Source organism: Sus scrofa, chromosome 10 (assembly GCF_054392235.1).
Source record: "Sus scrofa isolate SSC_HxYL_T2T_F1_AM1 chromosome 10, Sscrofa_HxYL_maternal_Yorkshire_Landrace_v2.0, whole genome shotgun sequence".
Classification (NCBI taxonomy): Eukaryota; Metazoa; Chordata; class Mammalia; order Artiodactyla; family Suidae; genus Sus; species Sus scrofa.
In genome coordinates, this window is record NC_139392.1 from 56,102,861 (window position 1) to 56,121,091 (window position 18,231).

The 18,231-nt window shown below is 37.0% G+C and overlaps 1 protein-coding gene across 7 annotated transcripts in view; it reads left to right on the forward strand.

Annotated features, from left to right (window-relative positions):
- AGTPBP1 (ATP/GTP binding carboxypeptidase 1) overlaps positions 1 to 18,231 on the forward strand; it is a 142,608-nt gene that overhangs the window by 98,224 nt on the left and 26,153 nt on the right. For all 7 annotated transcript variants that reach the window (XM_021064641.2, XM_005656805.4, XM_005656806.4 and 4 more), the window contains 6 exons: positions 6,914 to 7,001; positions 10,216 to 10,360; positions 13,653 to 13,806; positions 14,986 to 15,166; positions 16,723 to 16,852; positions 17,932 to 18,063. In XM_021064641.2, the coding sequence (XP_020920300.2) occupies positions 6,914 to 7,001; positions 10,216 to 10,360; positions 13,653 to 13,806; positions 14,986 to 15,166; positions 16,723 to 16,852; positions 17,932 to 18,063 (830 nt within the window). The remainder of the gene's footprint in view (positions 1 to 6,913; positions 7,002 to 10,215; positions 10,361 to 13,652; positions 13,807 to 14,985; positions 15,167 to 16,722; positions 16,853 to 17,931; positions 18,064 to 18,231) is intronic.

An 18,231-nucleotide genomic window follows, 5' to 3' on the forward strand; every position in this document is an offset into this window, starting at 1 on the left:
TAAGCCAGTGGTTCACAGTACATTGGATCATTAGGTAAGGCCTAAGACACCTGTCTTTCTCTGTATCTGCACTTGCTGTTGAGCATGCACTTAATACAAGTTTGGCCTTTGCACGGATATTATTACAGGCTAGTGCCGTTGGGTTTGGACTTATTACGTGGTCTGTATTCAAGTGACAGGATTGACAACTTAATATGTGGTCTGTATTCAAATGACAGGATTGACCGTTCTTAGCCTATTTATTTTATGCACATAAGGGTTGGTCCTTTGGCTAAAATGACTAAGGAATTACTCAAATATGGCCTTTCTAGATCCACTTCTGTAACTTGTGGTTTATTCAATCCAAGTTACCTCATTCGATTGATTCTCATGTGGGGCAAGCTGTTTTGTTCAAATGATTTTTATTATTGTCAGAATTTCTAAATGTGGCTTCCTCCACTGTGACCGGAAATAACCACCTTTTTTTTTTTTTTGTCTTTTGTCCTTTTAGGGCCGTACCCATGGCATATGGAGGTTCCCAGGCTAGGGGTCTAATCAGAGCTGATGCTGCTGACCTACTCCAGAGCCACAGCAACACAGGATCCGAGCCGTGTCTGCCACCTACACCACAGCTCATGGCAACACTGGATCCTTAACCCACTGAGTGAGGCCAGGGATCGAACCCACAACTTCATGATTCCTAATCGGATTAATTTCCTCTGTGCCACAACGGGAACTCCAACCACCACTTAAAAAGTAATATGAGAATATGTTGTCTTTTATAAAATTAGACTACTTTTGGTAAATCTAATGTGCCCTTTGACCCCAGCCTGAACCTTGTTCCACGTTACTGTGATTAACCATTGTTATGAGTTTTGCGTGCCTGGAAGAGGTGAACGTTTCAGATTGAAATGGTTCCTAGGAAGAAATAAGGAGATAGGAATCTTGTCTATGTACCAGTGAAGTACCTGAGTTTCAGCTATAAAGAGAAAAGCTTAATATACTTCCACTTTATAGGAACTGGCTACTTAAATGATAATAATAATAACCGCAGCTAACACCTACTGAACACTGATGTGTGCCAGGCCTTCTTTAAATGCTAACATACGTGGTATTCTTAGTTCGCGCAGGGAACACCTCAGCAAGGTTGTTACCCATAGAAGAGAAAAAGGGTGCCTACATGGTTTAGTAATCTGTCTAGGATCATGCATCTGGCCTGTGGTGAAGTTGGAATTCAAACCCAGGTAGTCTGGCTACAGAATGCATGTCTTTAATCCCTGTGTCAGTCTCTGTGTGAAAAAGTTATTTCTCATTGGCCTTCTCGTCTGTGGCATTGGAAACTGCAGGACAGCCAAGTGTCTTTTGCAAGATCTGTCATTTTTTTTTTTTTCAATCACTACCAACAAACCAGGTCTTTGTGTGTATAGAATTGAGAAAATCTGCTACCCTGAACCTTCTCTGAGAGAGGACATGAGGAAAAAGATCTCAAGATAGAAGACTTAGAACTTATAAAATGTGAAAAAGATCTCAAGATAGAAGACTTAGAGTTTATAAAATGTGTTAAGTAAAAGCACTCTCAAAGGGATGATAGGGGAGAAGTGAAAGTTAACTTGTCCTGGTGGGATTGCTTAGTTTTTTTTTACTAAGAGTATTAGAGATGTATCAGTTAATCGTAACTATTCAGATGGGAAATGGAATTGAAGAGCTTGATAGAAAGCTTCCAAATGACAGAAAAAGAAAAGGAAATAGGGAAAAATGCTGCCAAACAAGTAAAGTAAGAAAGTTAAAGAAGGAGAAAAAATGTTTAATGCGTAGAAGAAGGAAAATAAAATGAAAGAAATGAAGTGAAATATATGTCATTATTATGAATAATTGAACTGTCTTCAAAAATCAAATACTGAAAGTTATACACTTTATAGGGTGGGGAGAATATGTGTGTGTATTAATTAAAGGATAAAGTTGAAATAAATGATTGGGTAGAGATAAACTAGGTAAGTGCAAATGAAATAAAGGAAAAGTAGTATTAATGTCAGGCAAAGAATAATTTACGGTCAAAAGCACTGACTAGATAATTGTGTTTTTATAAGTTGCAATTCTTAAAGATGCTCTAAGAATTGCAAGCTTTTTTCATTGAGATGTAATTGACATTGTATTAGTTTCAGGTGTACAACCTGTTGATTTGATGTTTGTAAATTGTGAAATGATCACCACAGTAAGTCAAGTAAACACTCATCACCACACATAGTTACAACCTTTTTCTTCTCGTGATGAGAATGCTTAAGATCTATTCTCCTAGCAACTTACAAATACACACTATAGTATTATTAACTATCGTCACCATGCTGTACATTGTATCTCATTATTTTATAACTAGACATTTGTCCTTTTTTTTTTTTTTTTCTTTTCAGGACCGCACCTGCAGCATATGGAAGTTCCCAGGCTAGGGGTCGAATCAGAGCTGCACACCTACGCCAAAGCCACAGCAACGCCGGATTCGAGCTGCATCTGTGACCTATACCACAGCTTGCGGCCACACCAGATGCTTAACCCACTGGGTGAAGCCAGGGATCAAGCCCACATCCTCATGGATACTAGTTTGGTTCTTAAGCCATAGAGCCACAACAGAAACTCTGGAAGCTCGTACCTATTGCTCACTTTCACTAACCCTTTCACCTCCTGCCTCTGGCAGCCACCATTCTGTTCTCTGTATCTATGAGTTTAGGGTTTTTGGTTTTTTTTCCCCAGATTCCACACATAAGCGAGATTGTACAGTATTTGTCTTTCTCTGTCATTTCACTTAATTAGCATAGTGCCCTCATGTTTCATCCATGTTATTGCAAATAGAAAGATTTCCTTCTTTTTTATGTCTAAATAATTTTATACATACACACACACACACTCATGCATACATTATATACATACCACATTTTTATTGATTATTTGATGGACACTTAAGTTGTTTCCATGGTTATTGTTAGCTAATGCTGCAGTGAACATGGGGAATGTTTATGTCTTTTTGAGTTATTTTTTAGGATAAATGCTCAGGAATGGAACTGCTGGGTCATATGGTAGTTCTATTTTTGATTGTTTGAGGAACCTCCATACTGTTTTCCACAGTAGTTGCACCAGTTTACATTCCCACCAATAGTGCACAAGGTTTTATTTTCTCCATATCCTCACCAACACTTGTTATTTCTTGTCTTTTTGATAGTAGCCATCGTGGCAGGTGTGAGGGGATGTCTTGTGGTTTTGATTTGTTTTCCTGATGACTAGTGAGGTTGAGCACCTTTTCGTGTACCTGTTGGCCATCTCTGTGTCTTCTTTGGAAAATGTCCATTCATGTCCTCTGCCCACCTTTCAATGAGATTGTTTTTTTTTTTTGCTGTTGCGTTGTATGAATTCTTTATATATTTGGGGTATTAACCTCTTATCATATATATGATTTACAAATATTTTCTCCCATTTGTTAGGTTGCTGTTTCATTTTATGGATGGTTTCCTTTGCTGTATAGAACACTAACCTTTATATAACACAACACCTATACCCACATGGTACCCACATAGGTAGAGCACAAGCTTCAAGACATACAACCTGATTAGAAAACGGTTATTGTGAGAATTTAAAATTCAGTTCTTTAGTGGTGCTAAGCTCATTTCCTGTGCTTAATAGCCCAGGAACAGAGTGGTTATGGAACATTTCCATTCTGGCAGAAAGCTCAGTTGGATGGCTGTAATCTAGAAAGTACTGCAATGGTGAATACTTTATATAGACTTATGGGACATAGGTAAATCAGTATTTGGAGGAACACTGAATGCTTTAATAACTGCATTATTTAAAATAAAAAAGAGGAGTTCCCATTGTGGCTCAGCAGAAACAAATCTGTCTAGCATCCATGAGGACGCAGGTTCGATCCCTGGTCTCGCTCAGTGGGTTGAGGATTCAGCGTTGCTGTGAGCTGTGGTGTAGGTCGCAGACACGACTCGGATCCTGCATTGCTGTGGCTCTGGCGTAGGCCGGCAGCTGCAGCTCCGATTCGACCCCTAGCCTGGGAACCTCCATATGCCATGGGTGCAGCCCTTTTAAAAAAAAAAAGAAAAGAAAGATTAAAAATAAAGAAGTTAAATAAAAAGGTATTCAGCTTAGGTATTCCATTTTAAGTGCTCGGAGTTCCCGTCGTGGTGCAGTGGTTAACGAATCCGACTAGGAACCATGAGGTTGCGGGTTTGGTCCCTGCCCTTGCTCAGTGGGTTAAGGATCTGGCGTTGCCGTGAGCTGTGGTGTAGGTTGCAGACACGGCTCAGATCCCTCGTTGCTGTGGCTCTGGCGTAGGCCAGTGGCTACAGCTCCAATTCGACCCCTAGCCTGGGAAGCTCCATATGCCGCAGGAGCGGCCCAAAGAAATAGCAAAAAGACAAAAAAAAAAAAAAAAAAAATTTAAGTGCTCAAAAGATAAGTTCTCAACTTAACATATTAGAAAAGCAAAAAATAAACCAAAAAGAAGTTAAGATAATTTGTAAATGCTGAAAATGTTCTAGGTAGAAATAGAACAAAACTGAAATACTGAAATTGATTGAAAAAAGTAGAGATTCTGAATAAACTGTAACTCTTGAAAAAGAAATAAAAAGTTTGTTGGTCACTGTATAAAGGAGGTATTCTAGCTGAATTATATTTACTTAAAAAATAGATGGTGCTTTTTTCTCAATTAATGATGAATAGTTTTAATACATTTTTCCGGAAGCTATTGTAATCTTATACCAACACTCAGTAAAGGTTTTTTTTTTTCTTTCCCTAAAAAGACCAAGTTTTAGATGCAGAAATTCAAAATGAAATTTAGCTAATTCAATCATACACATGTAAAAGAATAGCATTTTCTTGGAATACAAGGATAGTTCACAATAGGAAACCTAAAAACATAATTTATTGCATCAGCAGGTTATTGTGATTCTTTACTGGGTGCTGAAAAGACATTTGATAAAATAATTAAAATAAGTGTAATACGAATTATGGGAGAAACTACTTTAGTTATGGGAATAAACACTGCACCTATCACAGAGGGTGGTTGTGAGAATTTATTGACTTAACATATGTAAAAATACTTAGAGCAGTGTCTGGCACATAGAAATTCTTCAGTGTTTGCTCTTTTTATTGTTTAAGTATGATAAAATTGATTTGGAAAAAAACCCCACATATTACAGAATGGCAGAATATTTGATTAAAATTATAAACAAGACAGAGGCTTATTTTTGCCACAATATTCAGAATCGTTTTTGAGATTGCTTCATTGCTTTAAATACAATAAAAGTAGAAAATAAAGTAACGGGTATAAATACTAACAGAGAAAGAGGAGATAAAATATTTTAAGTTAGAAATGATATGAGTTACATACCTAGAAAACCCAAGAGACTATTAAAGACTAAGAAAAATACTCAAGAGATAAGTTTAACATAACAGTTCTATAGCCAAGAAAATGATTATATATATATATATATTTTTTTTTTTTTCTGGTCTTTTTAGGGCTGCACCCACGACATATAGAGGTTCCCAGACTAGCGGTTGAATCAGGGCTATAGCTGCCCGCCTACACCACAGCCATAGCAACGGAGGATCTAAGCCGCATCTGCGACCTACACTGCAGCTCACAGCAATGCCAGGTCCTTAACCCACTGAAAAAGGCCAGGGATCGAACCTGGGTCCTCATGGATGCTAGTCAGATTTGTTTCCACTGAACCATGATGGGAACTCCCAAAAGTGATTATATCTTTAAATTAGAATTTAGGGAAAGTCAGACGAGAGCTCAGTAAAAATCGTCAACCTTTCTGAGAATTAATGTATGAATTTCATTAATTCCAGTTAGAAACCTAGTACATTATTTTGTGAAATTGAATAAGATGAAAATTTTTAAATTTCATGTGGAAAGTGTATGTGTAAAACTATGCAAGAAACAATACACTCTCTTTAACCCTAATTTTGGTAACAGTCCCTTCTCCTCCTTCCCTTCCTCCTCCTCCAGGCTGTAAGCCTCTTTGTATGGAGAAGGTTGAGGAAGAAACCAGTGATGCCTTTTTTTTTTTTTTGGTCTTTTTAGGGCTGTTCCTGCAGCACATGCAGGTTCCCAGGCTAGGGGTCTAATCGGTGCTGTAGCTCTCGGTCTACACCACAGCCACAGCAACACAGGATCCGAGCCACATCTGCGACCTACACCACAGCTCATGGCAACGCCAGATCCTTAACCCACTGAGCAAGGCCAGGGATCGAACCCGCAATTTCATGGTTCCTAGTCAGATTTGTTTCTGCTGTGCCACGACGGGAACTCCAGTGATGCCATTTAGATGATTGTTTTCCTTACTTCTGTGTCGATGGGAATATATGGAGAGTTAGAGGGGTGAACATACTTATTTTTTTAATATAATTTTGTCTCTTTCACTTGCTGCAAGTAAGTATTTTTACATATGTGAAGTCATTAAATCCTCAAAACCACCCTCTCTGGTAGGTGTAGTGATTATTCTCATAACTGAAGTAGTTTCTTCCATAATTCCTATTACACTTGTGTTTTAATTACTTTATCAAATGCCTTTTCAGCACCCACTAAGGAATCACATAGCTTTTCTCTTTTACACTGCTGATGCAATAGATTGTTTTTTATATGTATTATATATAATACATTCTTTGTTATTTTTAATTAATCTAATATAGAAAAGGTAATAGAAGAAAGTTTAATGACTTTTCACTCACTGACGTCGTACTCCCATTTTAGTTAAACTGGAAGTAAAAGTGTATCATTGATTAGGAGATTTTAAAGAAAGATCGCAGATTTTTAAAATACCTGATAAACTGAAATGTATTTTCTTTTAGCTTTCCTGAATGTTTAGTGGCAAGATTAATTTTTTAAGTCAAAAATTCTGAACAGAATTTTCTTTCTCTCTCTCTCTCTAAGGTATGCAGCCACTTATGTATTCTGTTCAGGAAGCATTAAATGCCAGACCATGGTGGATTCGTGTGGGGACTGACATTTGTTACTATAAGTAAGTATTCTGAGGATAATAGGATGTCCGTTTACAGAAGGAAATATTAACTTCATCCTATTTCAATTTAAAGGTAATAAGCAGTTATTGCGTCCTTTGAATTGCCGCGATATGCTTTAGTGTTGCTTTTAACAGAGTTTTTAAAAATTTGAGACCCTGGAGGTCCCACTGTGGCTCAGCAGAAATGAATCTGGTTGGCATCCATGAGGACACAGGTTCAATCCCTGGCTTCGCTCAGTGGGTTAAGGATCCGGCATTGCTGTGAGCTGTGGTGTAGGCTGGCAGCTTCAGCTCTGCTTCAGCCCCTAGCCCGGGAACTTCCATATGCCCCAGGTGCGGCCCTAAAATAAATAAATAAATTAATTAAATAAAATTTGAGACCCATTTAGGGGGTATAGTTACTGGAAATAAAGTATGTTTTATAGACAGATAGAGGTTGGTCCAAATCACGTCTTCCCCCACTTAGTTGTATTGTCAACTTTTTTTAGTCTTAGAACTCTGGAAACTTCACTGAATAAGACTGAAATTAGAAATTCAAAGAAATGATTTACGGTGGTTTTTTTTTTTTTTTTCTTGTTCTGATGACATGAAGTATAATTCTTTTATGGTTGGTTTTTTATTTTTGCTTTTGGCCACTTCCAGATCTGAAATTGGGAATTCAGGTCAATTCAACAGATATTTGTTAACCACTTTCTATGTAATAAGCACTGTTCTAATTCCTTGCCTCAACCCTGAAATTCAGGTGGTGGGAATTAAAATCTACTGTTTTGGCCCTGTGTCTTAACTTCATGTCAGCCAAGTCCTCTGACACGTGTTTGCCTCATCTGTAAAATGAGAATAAAATTACTTTCCCTGAGCATGTGAGAGAATATAGCCTATAGACAGCCATGTCCATATAATGTGGTGGCATAAATACCCCCTCGGGTACAAGATGTTAAGTTTTTTGGGGGGAAAGAGTTGACAGGATCTACTTCTGGACCTTATTTTGCATTTTCCTCAACCCTTATTATCAGCTTGTTGTTGAGATCTATTCAAAATACAGTAGCTAAGTTAGGATTATACCACTTTTTAGGTCAATGTTCTTTTATTTTCATTAATAATAAGCTTGGTTTTTACAAGATTATTTTAGAACGCCTGATCCCAGGGTAGTTCTAAGGATGTGATCTACCTTGAATGTCTATGTGCATGAATAAATCATTTATCGGCCACGGCTTTTCTTCAGTTCATGGCTTAAATAATAAGAGGTGATTTTTTAGGTTGATAGACAAAAGCATCTTTAGGTCTTCACATTATCAGTGATATTTAGAGTCTGGGAAGTGGTATGTAGTTTTAAAAACTCCTTATTGTGGAGATCTCTAAACATTTATGAAAGCAGATAACAGGATAATGGAGCCCCATGTATTCACCACCTGGTTTCAACAATTATCAACTCATGGCTTTGTTGTAGCTATACCTTCACCCCTGCCTGTGTACTGAATTTTTAAGGCATTGCCAGATATACTTTATCCATAAATACTTCAGAGGTCTTTATCTTTCAGAGATACCTGTTTAAGACAGTCTAGTCACAATGCCATTATCACACCTAAGAAAATTCCTTAATGTGATAAAATATCCAGTCACTGTTCAGACTTCCTCAGTCTTCTCATAAATGTTACTTTGTAGTTGGTTTGTTTCAATCAGACTGACCAAGAGACCGCATGTTCTGTTTGATTTTCATTGATTTGTCCCTTAAGTCTCTTAATTTATAGGCTTCCTTTTTCTCTCTTTTCAAATTTCTCTTTTATTTATTGAAGAAACTAGATCATTTGTCAGGCAAGAGTTTCCACATTGTGGATTTTGCTGATGGCATTCCTGTGGTGTTAATGAATTCTTGCATCTCACCCATTCGCTATAAACTAGTAGTTAGATCTGGGAACTTGATCAATTCCAGTTTGATTTTTGACAAGAATACCTCGTGATGGTGCAGGGGATTCCTCTTGTATTGCATCAGGAAACAAATCATCTCTGATATTTCTTTTTTGTTTATTTTATAATGATTTTCATTTTTTTCCATTATAGCTGGTTCACAGTGTTCTGTCAATTTTCTACTGTACAGAAAGGTGACCCAATTACACATACATGTATACATTCTGTTTTCTCACATTATCATGCTCCATCATAAGCGACTAGACCTAGTTCCCAGTGCCACACAGCAGGATCTCATTGCTAATCCATTCCAAAGGCAATAGTTTGCTCTATGAACCCCAAATTCCCAATCCACCCCACTCCCTCCCCCTCCCCCTTGGCAACCACAAGTCTGTTCTCCATGTCCATGATTTTCTTTTCTGTAGAAAAGTTCATTTGTGCCATATATTAGATTCCAGATATGTGATATCATATGGTATTTGTCTTTCTCTTTCTGACTTACTTCACTTAGAATGAGAGTCTCTAGTTCCATCCATGTTGCTGCAAATGGCATTATTTTGTTATTTTTTATGGCTGAGTAGCATTCCATTATGTATATATACCCCATCTTCTTAATCCATTCATCTGGCAATGAACATTTAGGTGGTTTCCGTGTCTTGGCTATTGTGAATACTGCTGTTATGAACATGTGGGTGCATGTGTCTTTAAAGTTTTTTTTTTGGATATATGCCCAAGAGTGGGATTGCTGGGTCATATAGTAGTTCTGTGTATAGTTTTCTAAGGTACCTCCATACTGTTTTCCATAGTAGTTGTACCAATTTACATTCCCACCAACAGTGCAGGAGGGTTCCCTTTCCTCCACACCCTCTCCAGCATTTGTTATTTATGGACTTATTAATGATGGCCATTCTGACTGGTGTGAGGTCGATATTTCTTTTTCATAATCTTAAAATTGATTAGTAAATTCAGGTATTATTGTCTGATCCGTAAGCCTTTCATCTAATGGATGGAGAGGCCATTGGTGATCACTGCCTGGATCCACTGAGGTGTATGGCTGTCAGAGAATAGGGGTCTACAGCTTTTACTGATGTGTAGAGTAGTAGCTCTATTTAATTTCCAGAAATGGAAGTAATGGTGGCTGATAGCAATTACCTGCTTTATTAGTACCAAGTCTGTTCTTAAGAGTATTTAAGTTAAATTTTTTATAAACCATGATCCCCCCCCCATAATTTCTATTTAATAAAATAGTAAGAAAAATCATAATTTTGCTGTGAATGAAATAAACATGTTTTATGCTTGTCTGTTGCAGAAATCACTTCTCAAGAAGTTCAGTTGCTGCAGGTGGGCAAAAGGGAAAATCCTACTATACAATTACATTCACTGTCAATTTCCCACATAAAGATGATGTGTGCTATTTTGCTTATCACTATCCATATACGTATTCCACTTTACAGGTGAGAACTCATTAAGTTGTATTATGACCATTATTGTGTTATGTGTGAAGAAAAATTGCTTTAATTTAAATGTCTTAATAAGTTAAGAAAAAGATCTCGTATGGATGAGTTTAGAAAATAATAGTTTTGTTGAAATCCTTATAGTAAAATGGGAATGTGGTCTTTATTTTTATTTAATAGAAATCCAACAGAACTTTGACATGATTTTTACTTTCCATGTTTTGGGAAGAAATCTACAAATCACAGTTTACAGATTTTAGGGAGGTGAGATTTCCACTTGTTTAATCAGAAGCATTGAATCGCATAGAAAATCTAACAGTAGAAAAATGTGGGTGCAATTTAAGTTTTTCTGTAGGGAATTCATTTCTTCTGATGGTTTCATGTGGAGTCCTAGATCCAGATTGCTTAGAATATGGGCTATAAGAGTTGTTTTGAGATTTTTAATTATTTTGCATTGTAAAACAAGCAAGTTGTTACTGTGGCATATTTAATCTCAGAACAGAGCATCTGTCCTGATAATCAAGGATCATGAAGTTTCGTATGGTCAGTTTACCCGGAAAGAAATTAGAGCATTAGGATTAGACTCAAGCTTCCAAATTTTTAGAGAGGAGAAAATGAGAGAAAAACAGTCCCTGGAGCAGAAGTGGGTATCAAGGCTGAGAACATTAAATGAGGCTCACTTTATTTTATGAAGGTTACAACCTACAATGAAAGTATGATCAGGTGTCATTCTGTGCTAAGTAACCTAGCATCAGAAATACAGTGATGTTATTTACGGGGTTATATGTCACTGTCCTTGGAATTCCTGTCATGGCTCAGTGGTAGGCCAACTCAACTAGCATCCATGGGGACGTGGGTTCAATCCCTGGCCTCGCTCAGTGGGCTAAGGATCTGGCGTTGCCGTGAGCTGTGGTGTAGGTTGCAGCTGTGGCTTGGATCTGGCTTTGCTGTGGCTCTGCCATAGGCCTGCAGCTACAGCTCCGATTGGACCCCTAGTCTGAGAACCTCCATATACCACGGGTGCAGCCCTAAAAAGACAAAGTGACCAAAAAAAAAAAAAAAAGTTACCATCCTTTACCGACGTTATCTCTTAAAATTCCCCTTTCTTCTGATCCCACTGCCATGACCTTTTCCAGGCACTGCTGTTGTTTCTCACCTGGATTTCTGGCAACATCTTCCCAGCTGGAGTTCTAGAATTCACTTTGATCCCGTTGGCTCTCCCTCAGTGTTTTTCCACACTGTAGCAACAAGGCTCCTTCATGGTCTGTTTGAGCCTATAAATCCCCTGATTCAAACTCCTTAGTGATTTCTCTTGCCAATTGTATGAAGTACAAAAATCTTACCATGGCTTGTTCAATCATTACTATTTTGCACGGTTTTTGCCATTTTCTCATGTTGTTAGAACTGTTATTTACCTAATATTTATCTTTAAATAGACTTTAAAATAATTCAGTCTTTAAAGTGTATCCTCAGGTTAATACCTGTGGAATTACAAGTTTAATGTGCTAGACCTTTAAAAAAATTTTAGAGTCAAATACATATCTATTACATTTTTTTTAAAGTTATCCACATTATCACTGAATTATTTCATTTAGCAGTAGTACAAATACTGTGTTTTGGAAAGTACTGGTCTCCCAGGCCTTTCATTATGTGTTAAATTCTAGATTTGTTACACCCTTTCTTTCTGGTCTAGCTATAATGGTTCTTTTCCAGTACTCTTTTTTTTTTTTTTTTTTTTTGCTTTTTGCTTTTTGCTTTTTAGGGCTGCACCCATGGCATATGGAGGTTCCCAGGCTAGGGGTCAAATTGGAGCTGTAGCTGCTGGCCTACACCACAGCTCATGGCAACGCCAGATCCTCAACCTACTGAGCGAGGCCAAGGATCGAACCTGCGCCCTCATGGCTGCTAGTCAGATTTGTTAACCACTGAGCCACGATGGGAGCACCTCCAGTTCTTTGAAATGCCCTTCTTATTTTCTGGCCTTCCTGAATATGTTTCCTGACTATCGCACACTTTCCCCTTCACACAAACTTTGGATCTCACTTTAAATGTAATTCTTTTCCAGAAGACCTTGCCTCACTGCCCAGACTTGGCGGTGCTCCCCTACTTTGTTACAAGCTCTCATCGCACTATTTTTTCTCAGTTGGAGTCCATTTATTCATTATTGTGTCTCCAGTGCCTGGCACAATTTCTAGCCCAGAAATAGTGACCACACAGTAAATCATGATTATGTAAATGAATACAAGCAAAAATTTGGCAACCAGTTTTGGAGACCATCTTTAAAATAAGGGATCAAGCAATTTATTCTTGGTGTTACCATATACTAAAACCATTGAAACTTGTGTTTTCAGAAGACATCTATTCAGCCCGTTTAATGATGTGGTATAGTACTTATAATTATGAATATATAATTAAGTGATTAAATTAGATTATAAAAAGCTGTGTGTGTATGTGTGTGCATGTGCGTGCGTGAGCTTTTTAGGGCCACACCCATGGCATATGGAAGTTCCCAGGCTAGGGATTGACTTGGAGCTGCAGCTGCTGGCCTACACCACAGCCACAGCAACACAGGATCCCCCACTGAGTGAGGCCAAGAATCGAACCCACGTCCTCATGGATATGGATACTAGTCGGATTCATTTCCGCTGTACCGCAGTGGGAGCTCCTATAAAAAGTCTTAACATGTAGTTACAGTTTTGTTTATATATATTGGCATTTATTAATAGTAATATAGGTGATGCAGTTATGGGTGTTTTAAATTTTTTCTTGTGCTTTCTGTGTCTTCCAGACATTTTTACAGTGAGCCTGTATTAAGCTTGAAATCAGGAAAAAGTGCTTAAAAAATTCGTGCTACCTAATTTTCATTCTCCATATATATTAGGTTGCTGTTGCAAATCTACAGTCAGAAAATTTCAAAATTCAGAAGGCTTTGAAAACCAAAAGCATTTTCATAACCCATTTGGCAGCAAAGCCTGGCCTGAATTGATGTGCGCTTATTTAGAATGTTAATTCCACTTAGAGTGACTCTTTGTATGTTTTGCTACAGAAATAATCATCTGCTTATTACAAGCTTCTGCCAGTGACCTCACTGGCAGTATTGCACCGTTAATGGTCTACAGACTGTACTTGTCTCTCAAGTTCCCAAAATTCTGATGTTTAACTGCATCTGGACCCTGGGGGGTTTCCGAGGAGGTATTAGGAATGGATTCACTTTTCGTTCTGTGGAGATCTGGATGCTTGTATTTCTGTTTATCATAGGGGGTTCTAAAATGACTGTCTACTTTGCTTTAAGATGCATCTTCAAAAGCTGGAATCAGCACACAATCCCCAGCAAATCTATTTTAGAAAAGACGTGTTATGCGAAACCCTGTCTGGAAACATCTGTCCCTTGGTGACTATAACAGCAATGCCAGAGTCTAATTATTATGAACATATCTGTCAATTCAGTAAGTTTCTCTTCTTCACTCGAAATACCAATCTTTTTTTTTTTTTTTCTTATATTTCTTTGCTTCCTACATATTGGCTGAGGGCAGTAGTACTAGGAATAGGCATCAGAAAGAAGTCCACCCAAAGTCTTGGGTGCTAGTCTTGGTCCTATTACTGCCTGGCCCTGGGCCCATTTCTGGGCCTCAAGGTCCTCATCTTGAAAATGAGGGGGGGCTGCCTGAGATGATCTCTGAGGTTTCTTTTGATAGTAGTATTCTGAGGTCTCTTTTGATACTAATATTCTACAATGCTTACCCTTGGAAGTTACGCTCAAAGTGTAACCGATAACTTTAAGAGTTCATGTAATAATGCCATCAGTTTAAACATTTACTGTGTATAAATAAAAGTGCTAGAAACCTATCGTGTTTTGAGGCTAGTGTTGCCTAGCTACTTGTTTTTCCCTGACATTTATATTTTAAAAGTTGCCTCACATGTACAGCTGTGGTTAAAAAAAAGTAAGAAAAAACTGTTTTAATTTTGATAAGAAGATGAAATATTTTCAGGAAAGAGAAAAGCTTGCTATTCATGAAAAAGTGCGCAGATGAACTGAGTGGTTATTCTATAGACTTGTATATCTAAATATGGAGTGAAAAATGTTTTTTCTTTGTAAATCTCTGAGCAGATCTACCTTTTGTTTCATGCTTATCTTAGCGACCACAAAACAGGAGTAAGGTTACATGTTCCTTCTTTTCCCCATGACTTTACAAAAAATAAATTTATGTTTCATTTGTATTTTCCTAGCTACTTGTTCTTTATGAAGCCAAGATAATGTAAAAACTAATTTCCTATGTTAGATTAATCGTTGGGAAATCAATAAGTGATTTAAATACTATTTAATCTGTGTGTGTATATGTATATATATATTACATATATGTATAAGACCTGGCTTATATAGGTTTTATATTTTTGGCGTATGTCTGTGTATATATATGACCTGGCTTATATGGGTTTTATATTTTTCTCCATAGGACCTAATGCGGTCCTATGCAGTTGTATAGAGTAGATGCACAGTGATTTGTACTGTGATTTTATATCAGTATTCACAGTTGAGCAGGAATATTCCTGAAGCCCTAGAGTCATGCATCATACAGACTTTCGGTAGCTGCTCATTCTAATGTGAGGTTTTCTGTGTACTTTAGGAAACCGCCCGTACGTTTTCCTATCCGCTCGGGTCCATCCTGGAGAAACTAACGCAAGCTGGGTCATGAAAGGCACCCTGGAGTATCTCATGAGTAATAACCCTACCGCTCAGAGCTTACGAGAATCTTATATTTTTAAAATTGTCCCTATGCTAAATCCAGATGGTGTCATCAATGGAAAGTAAGTTAAGCAATAGTGAGAGAAATATTATAGACTATTGTGGCTGTCCCGTGTAAACTTGAAATCATAGCCTCCAGGTTAATGTGGAAAACAAATGCTGTGATTTTTCTGGAACAAACAAAAAATTGGTAGGCAGTTAATCTAGGATAAATTGTAAATGAAAATATAATTTGCATGATCATAATAATCTATTTTGAGGAATTGTGTACCTGTTCATGAGAATATTATGATTTCATAAAATGTCTTTCTCCTGATTGTTTTAGGAAAAAAAATCACAGTATTAGGATTTGAGAAAGATTTTTAACACATCAACCTTATAGTCCTTTCTTTTTTAATTTGTCCATGGAATGATCTTAGGTTGTTCTAAAATTTTTTTTTTTTTTTTTTAGGGCCGCACCTGCGGCACATGGAGGTTTCGAGGCCAGGGATAGATAGAATCAGAGCTATAGCTGCTGGCCTTCACCACAGCCTCAGCAACTCGGGATCCAAGCCCTATCTGCAGCCTATACCACAGCTCACGACAATGCTGGATCCTTAACCCACTGAGGGAGGCCAGGAATCGAACCTGCGTCCTCATGGATGCTAGTCAGATTCGTTTCTGCTGAGCCACACGGGAACTCCTGTTCTAAGATTTAGAATATTCTGGAACCTCTTTCCGCTGTTATAGAATATTGGCTCCATCTGCTAACCTTGCCCTGATGACGTGAATTCTTTATAGTGGGAATACTGGAAGATTACTTTTTTAGTGGAGCTATCGTATAGTTAGTAAAGTTTATTTATTATGTCAATTAGACAAAAGTCTCTTTAGTGCTTTTGACAGGTGGGATTTAGTCTAGCTGTCATGACCATCTCCAAAGTTGAAGATACTATACTTCATTTATTCCATAATGGTACCATGTATATTTCTCATATTTTAGGAAATTTTTGAATTAGAAAAGAAATGGAATAGTTTCTTTTTAGGTAGTATGATTATGGGACTAAAGTGAGATTTTATATCTAGTTTTAATTCAGAAACAGGTTGACCAGTTAGAATTCTGTTTATATTTGTGTTATCTTCTGATTGCTTAAATTTTTGCTCAGTGATCTTAATACTTAATGCTTACGATTAAATGAAAATGTATTTGATTTTTTTTTACATGAATGTATACTTCTAATGTATTTATCTTTCTTAAAAGGAGGGACCAGATAGTACTTTTAACAATAAGTAAGACAATCAAAATACAGACTGTTAGCATAAGAAATGATTATTATGTAGTCAGAATGGAAATAAGACCATGAATAAATACCATGGAGTATGGAACAAAACCCCTGAGTGGAGAGTTTTTCCTCTAGCTTGAAAATTTTGTCCTATGAAACTGAAAGCTTACCACAGTTATGTAACACATAGTAAATGCTTTATAAATGTTTATTTAATGGTTATAATATACATTCTCATGAGCCCCCCATTTATACATATTTGAAATATTTAGTTGAATAGAATCATAAAATTAAATCTACTGTGTGTAAGAGTTTCTTGGCACCAATGTTTGTCTGTTGTTGTGTTTACATGTGTGTAGTCACCGCTGTTCTTTAAGTGGAGAGGATTTGAATAGGCAGTGGCAAAGTCCAAATCCAGATTTACATCCTACAATTTATCATGCCAAGGGTCTGCTACAATACCTGGCTGCAGTCAAGCGTTTACCACTCGTAAGTGGCAATATTTGTGTATATAGTCAAAGAGGTAGTTTTGTTGATTAATAACTCAATATCTTTTATGTTATTTTCTGGTTATAAAAGCTATGTATTAATTTCAAAAGCAATTTCTTTAAAATATCTTTGTTATCAATCACTTGTATATTTATTATCGTGTCAAATTAATACAGTATATCCATATTCTTATTTCATCAGGTTTAATTTTTATAATTCTCTCGAGCCCCTTTTCTTTTTTGATTATGAATATTGGTAACACCTGATTATCAGTTTTAAGTATTTAACTTCTCTGAACAACACCAAGGTAAAAGTATGTATCTTCCAAATTCTTAAATAAGTAGAAGCTTATTTCTGAGCTCTTTAGCCAGTTTTAAAGCAGGCAGGTCTCAAGTATACCCATGGGAAAGGTAATATAGGCATGGTGGGAGTCTCTTGTGAACTCTGTATATATATTTCTTCTGTTTCCAACAACTTTGGTTTAGAATGTTTCTATTATGTTAGTCTCTAAATGAGTTAATCTTCCTTTGGGAAAGATCTAACACTGCAGAGGGTTAAAGATGACATTCTATTTTTCACTGTTAAAATGATGCTCTTAAAAATTAAATTGAGGGGTTCCCATTGTGGTGCATCAGAAACGAATCTGACTAGGAACCATGAGGGTTGCAGGTTCGATTCCTGGCCTCTCTCAGTGGGTTAAGAATCTGGCATTGCCTTGAGCTGTGGTGTAGGTCGCAGACACAGCTCAGATCCTGCATTGCTGTGGCTGTGGTGTAGGCCGGCAGCTGTAGCCCCAGTTCGACCCCTAGCCTGGGAACCTCCATATGCCACGAGTGCGGCCCTAAAAAACAAAAATAATAATAATAATGATAATAATATTGAAATCATACCCCCTTTTAAAGTGTTTTTCATGAGAGTATTTTTATGTTCACTTACATTTCTTGTTAAATGGTGGCTCAGTTAAAAAAAAAAAGGACCAAGGAACCAAGACCTATTTATTAGCTTGATATTAACTAGCTTTACTTGGCAATATATGAATTTGAAGGATTTTAATTTTTAATATGTATTATCTTTTCAAGGTTTATTGTGATTATCACGGCCACTCCCGAAAGAAGAATGTATTTATGTATGGTTGCAGCATAAAAGAGACAGTGTGGCACACCAGTGACAATGCAGCTTCATGTGACGTCGTGGAAGATGTGGGATACAGGGTAATTATTACAAATCAGGCGGGAATGTTTGAATTTCAAACATGCATAAAACCATAGAAAATAATTTAATATATATGAAGTACTCAGATCAGTACATGTTAATCATTTTGACATTTATGTTTCAAATTTTTCATTTTAAATTTTTGTTGTTGTTTTTGTCTTTTTGCT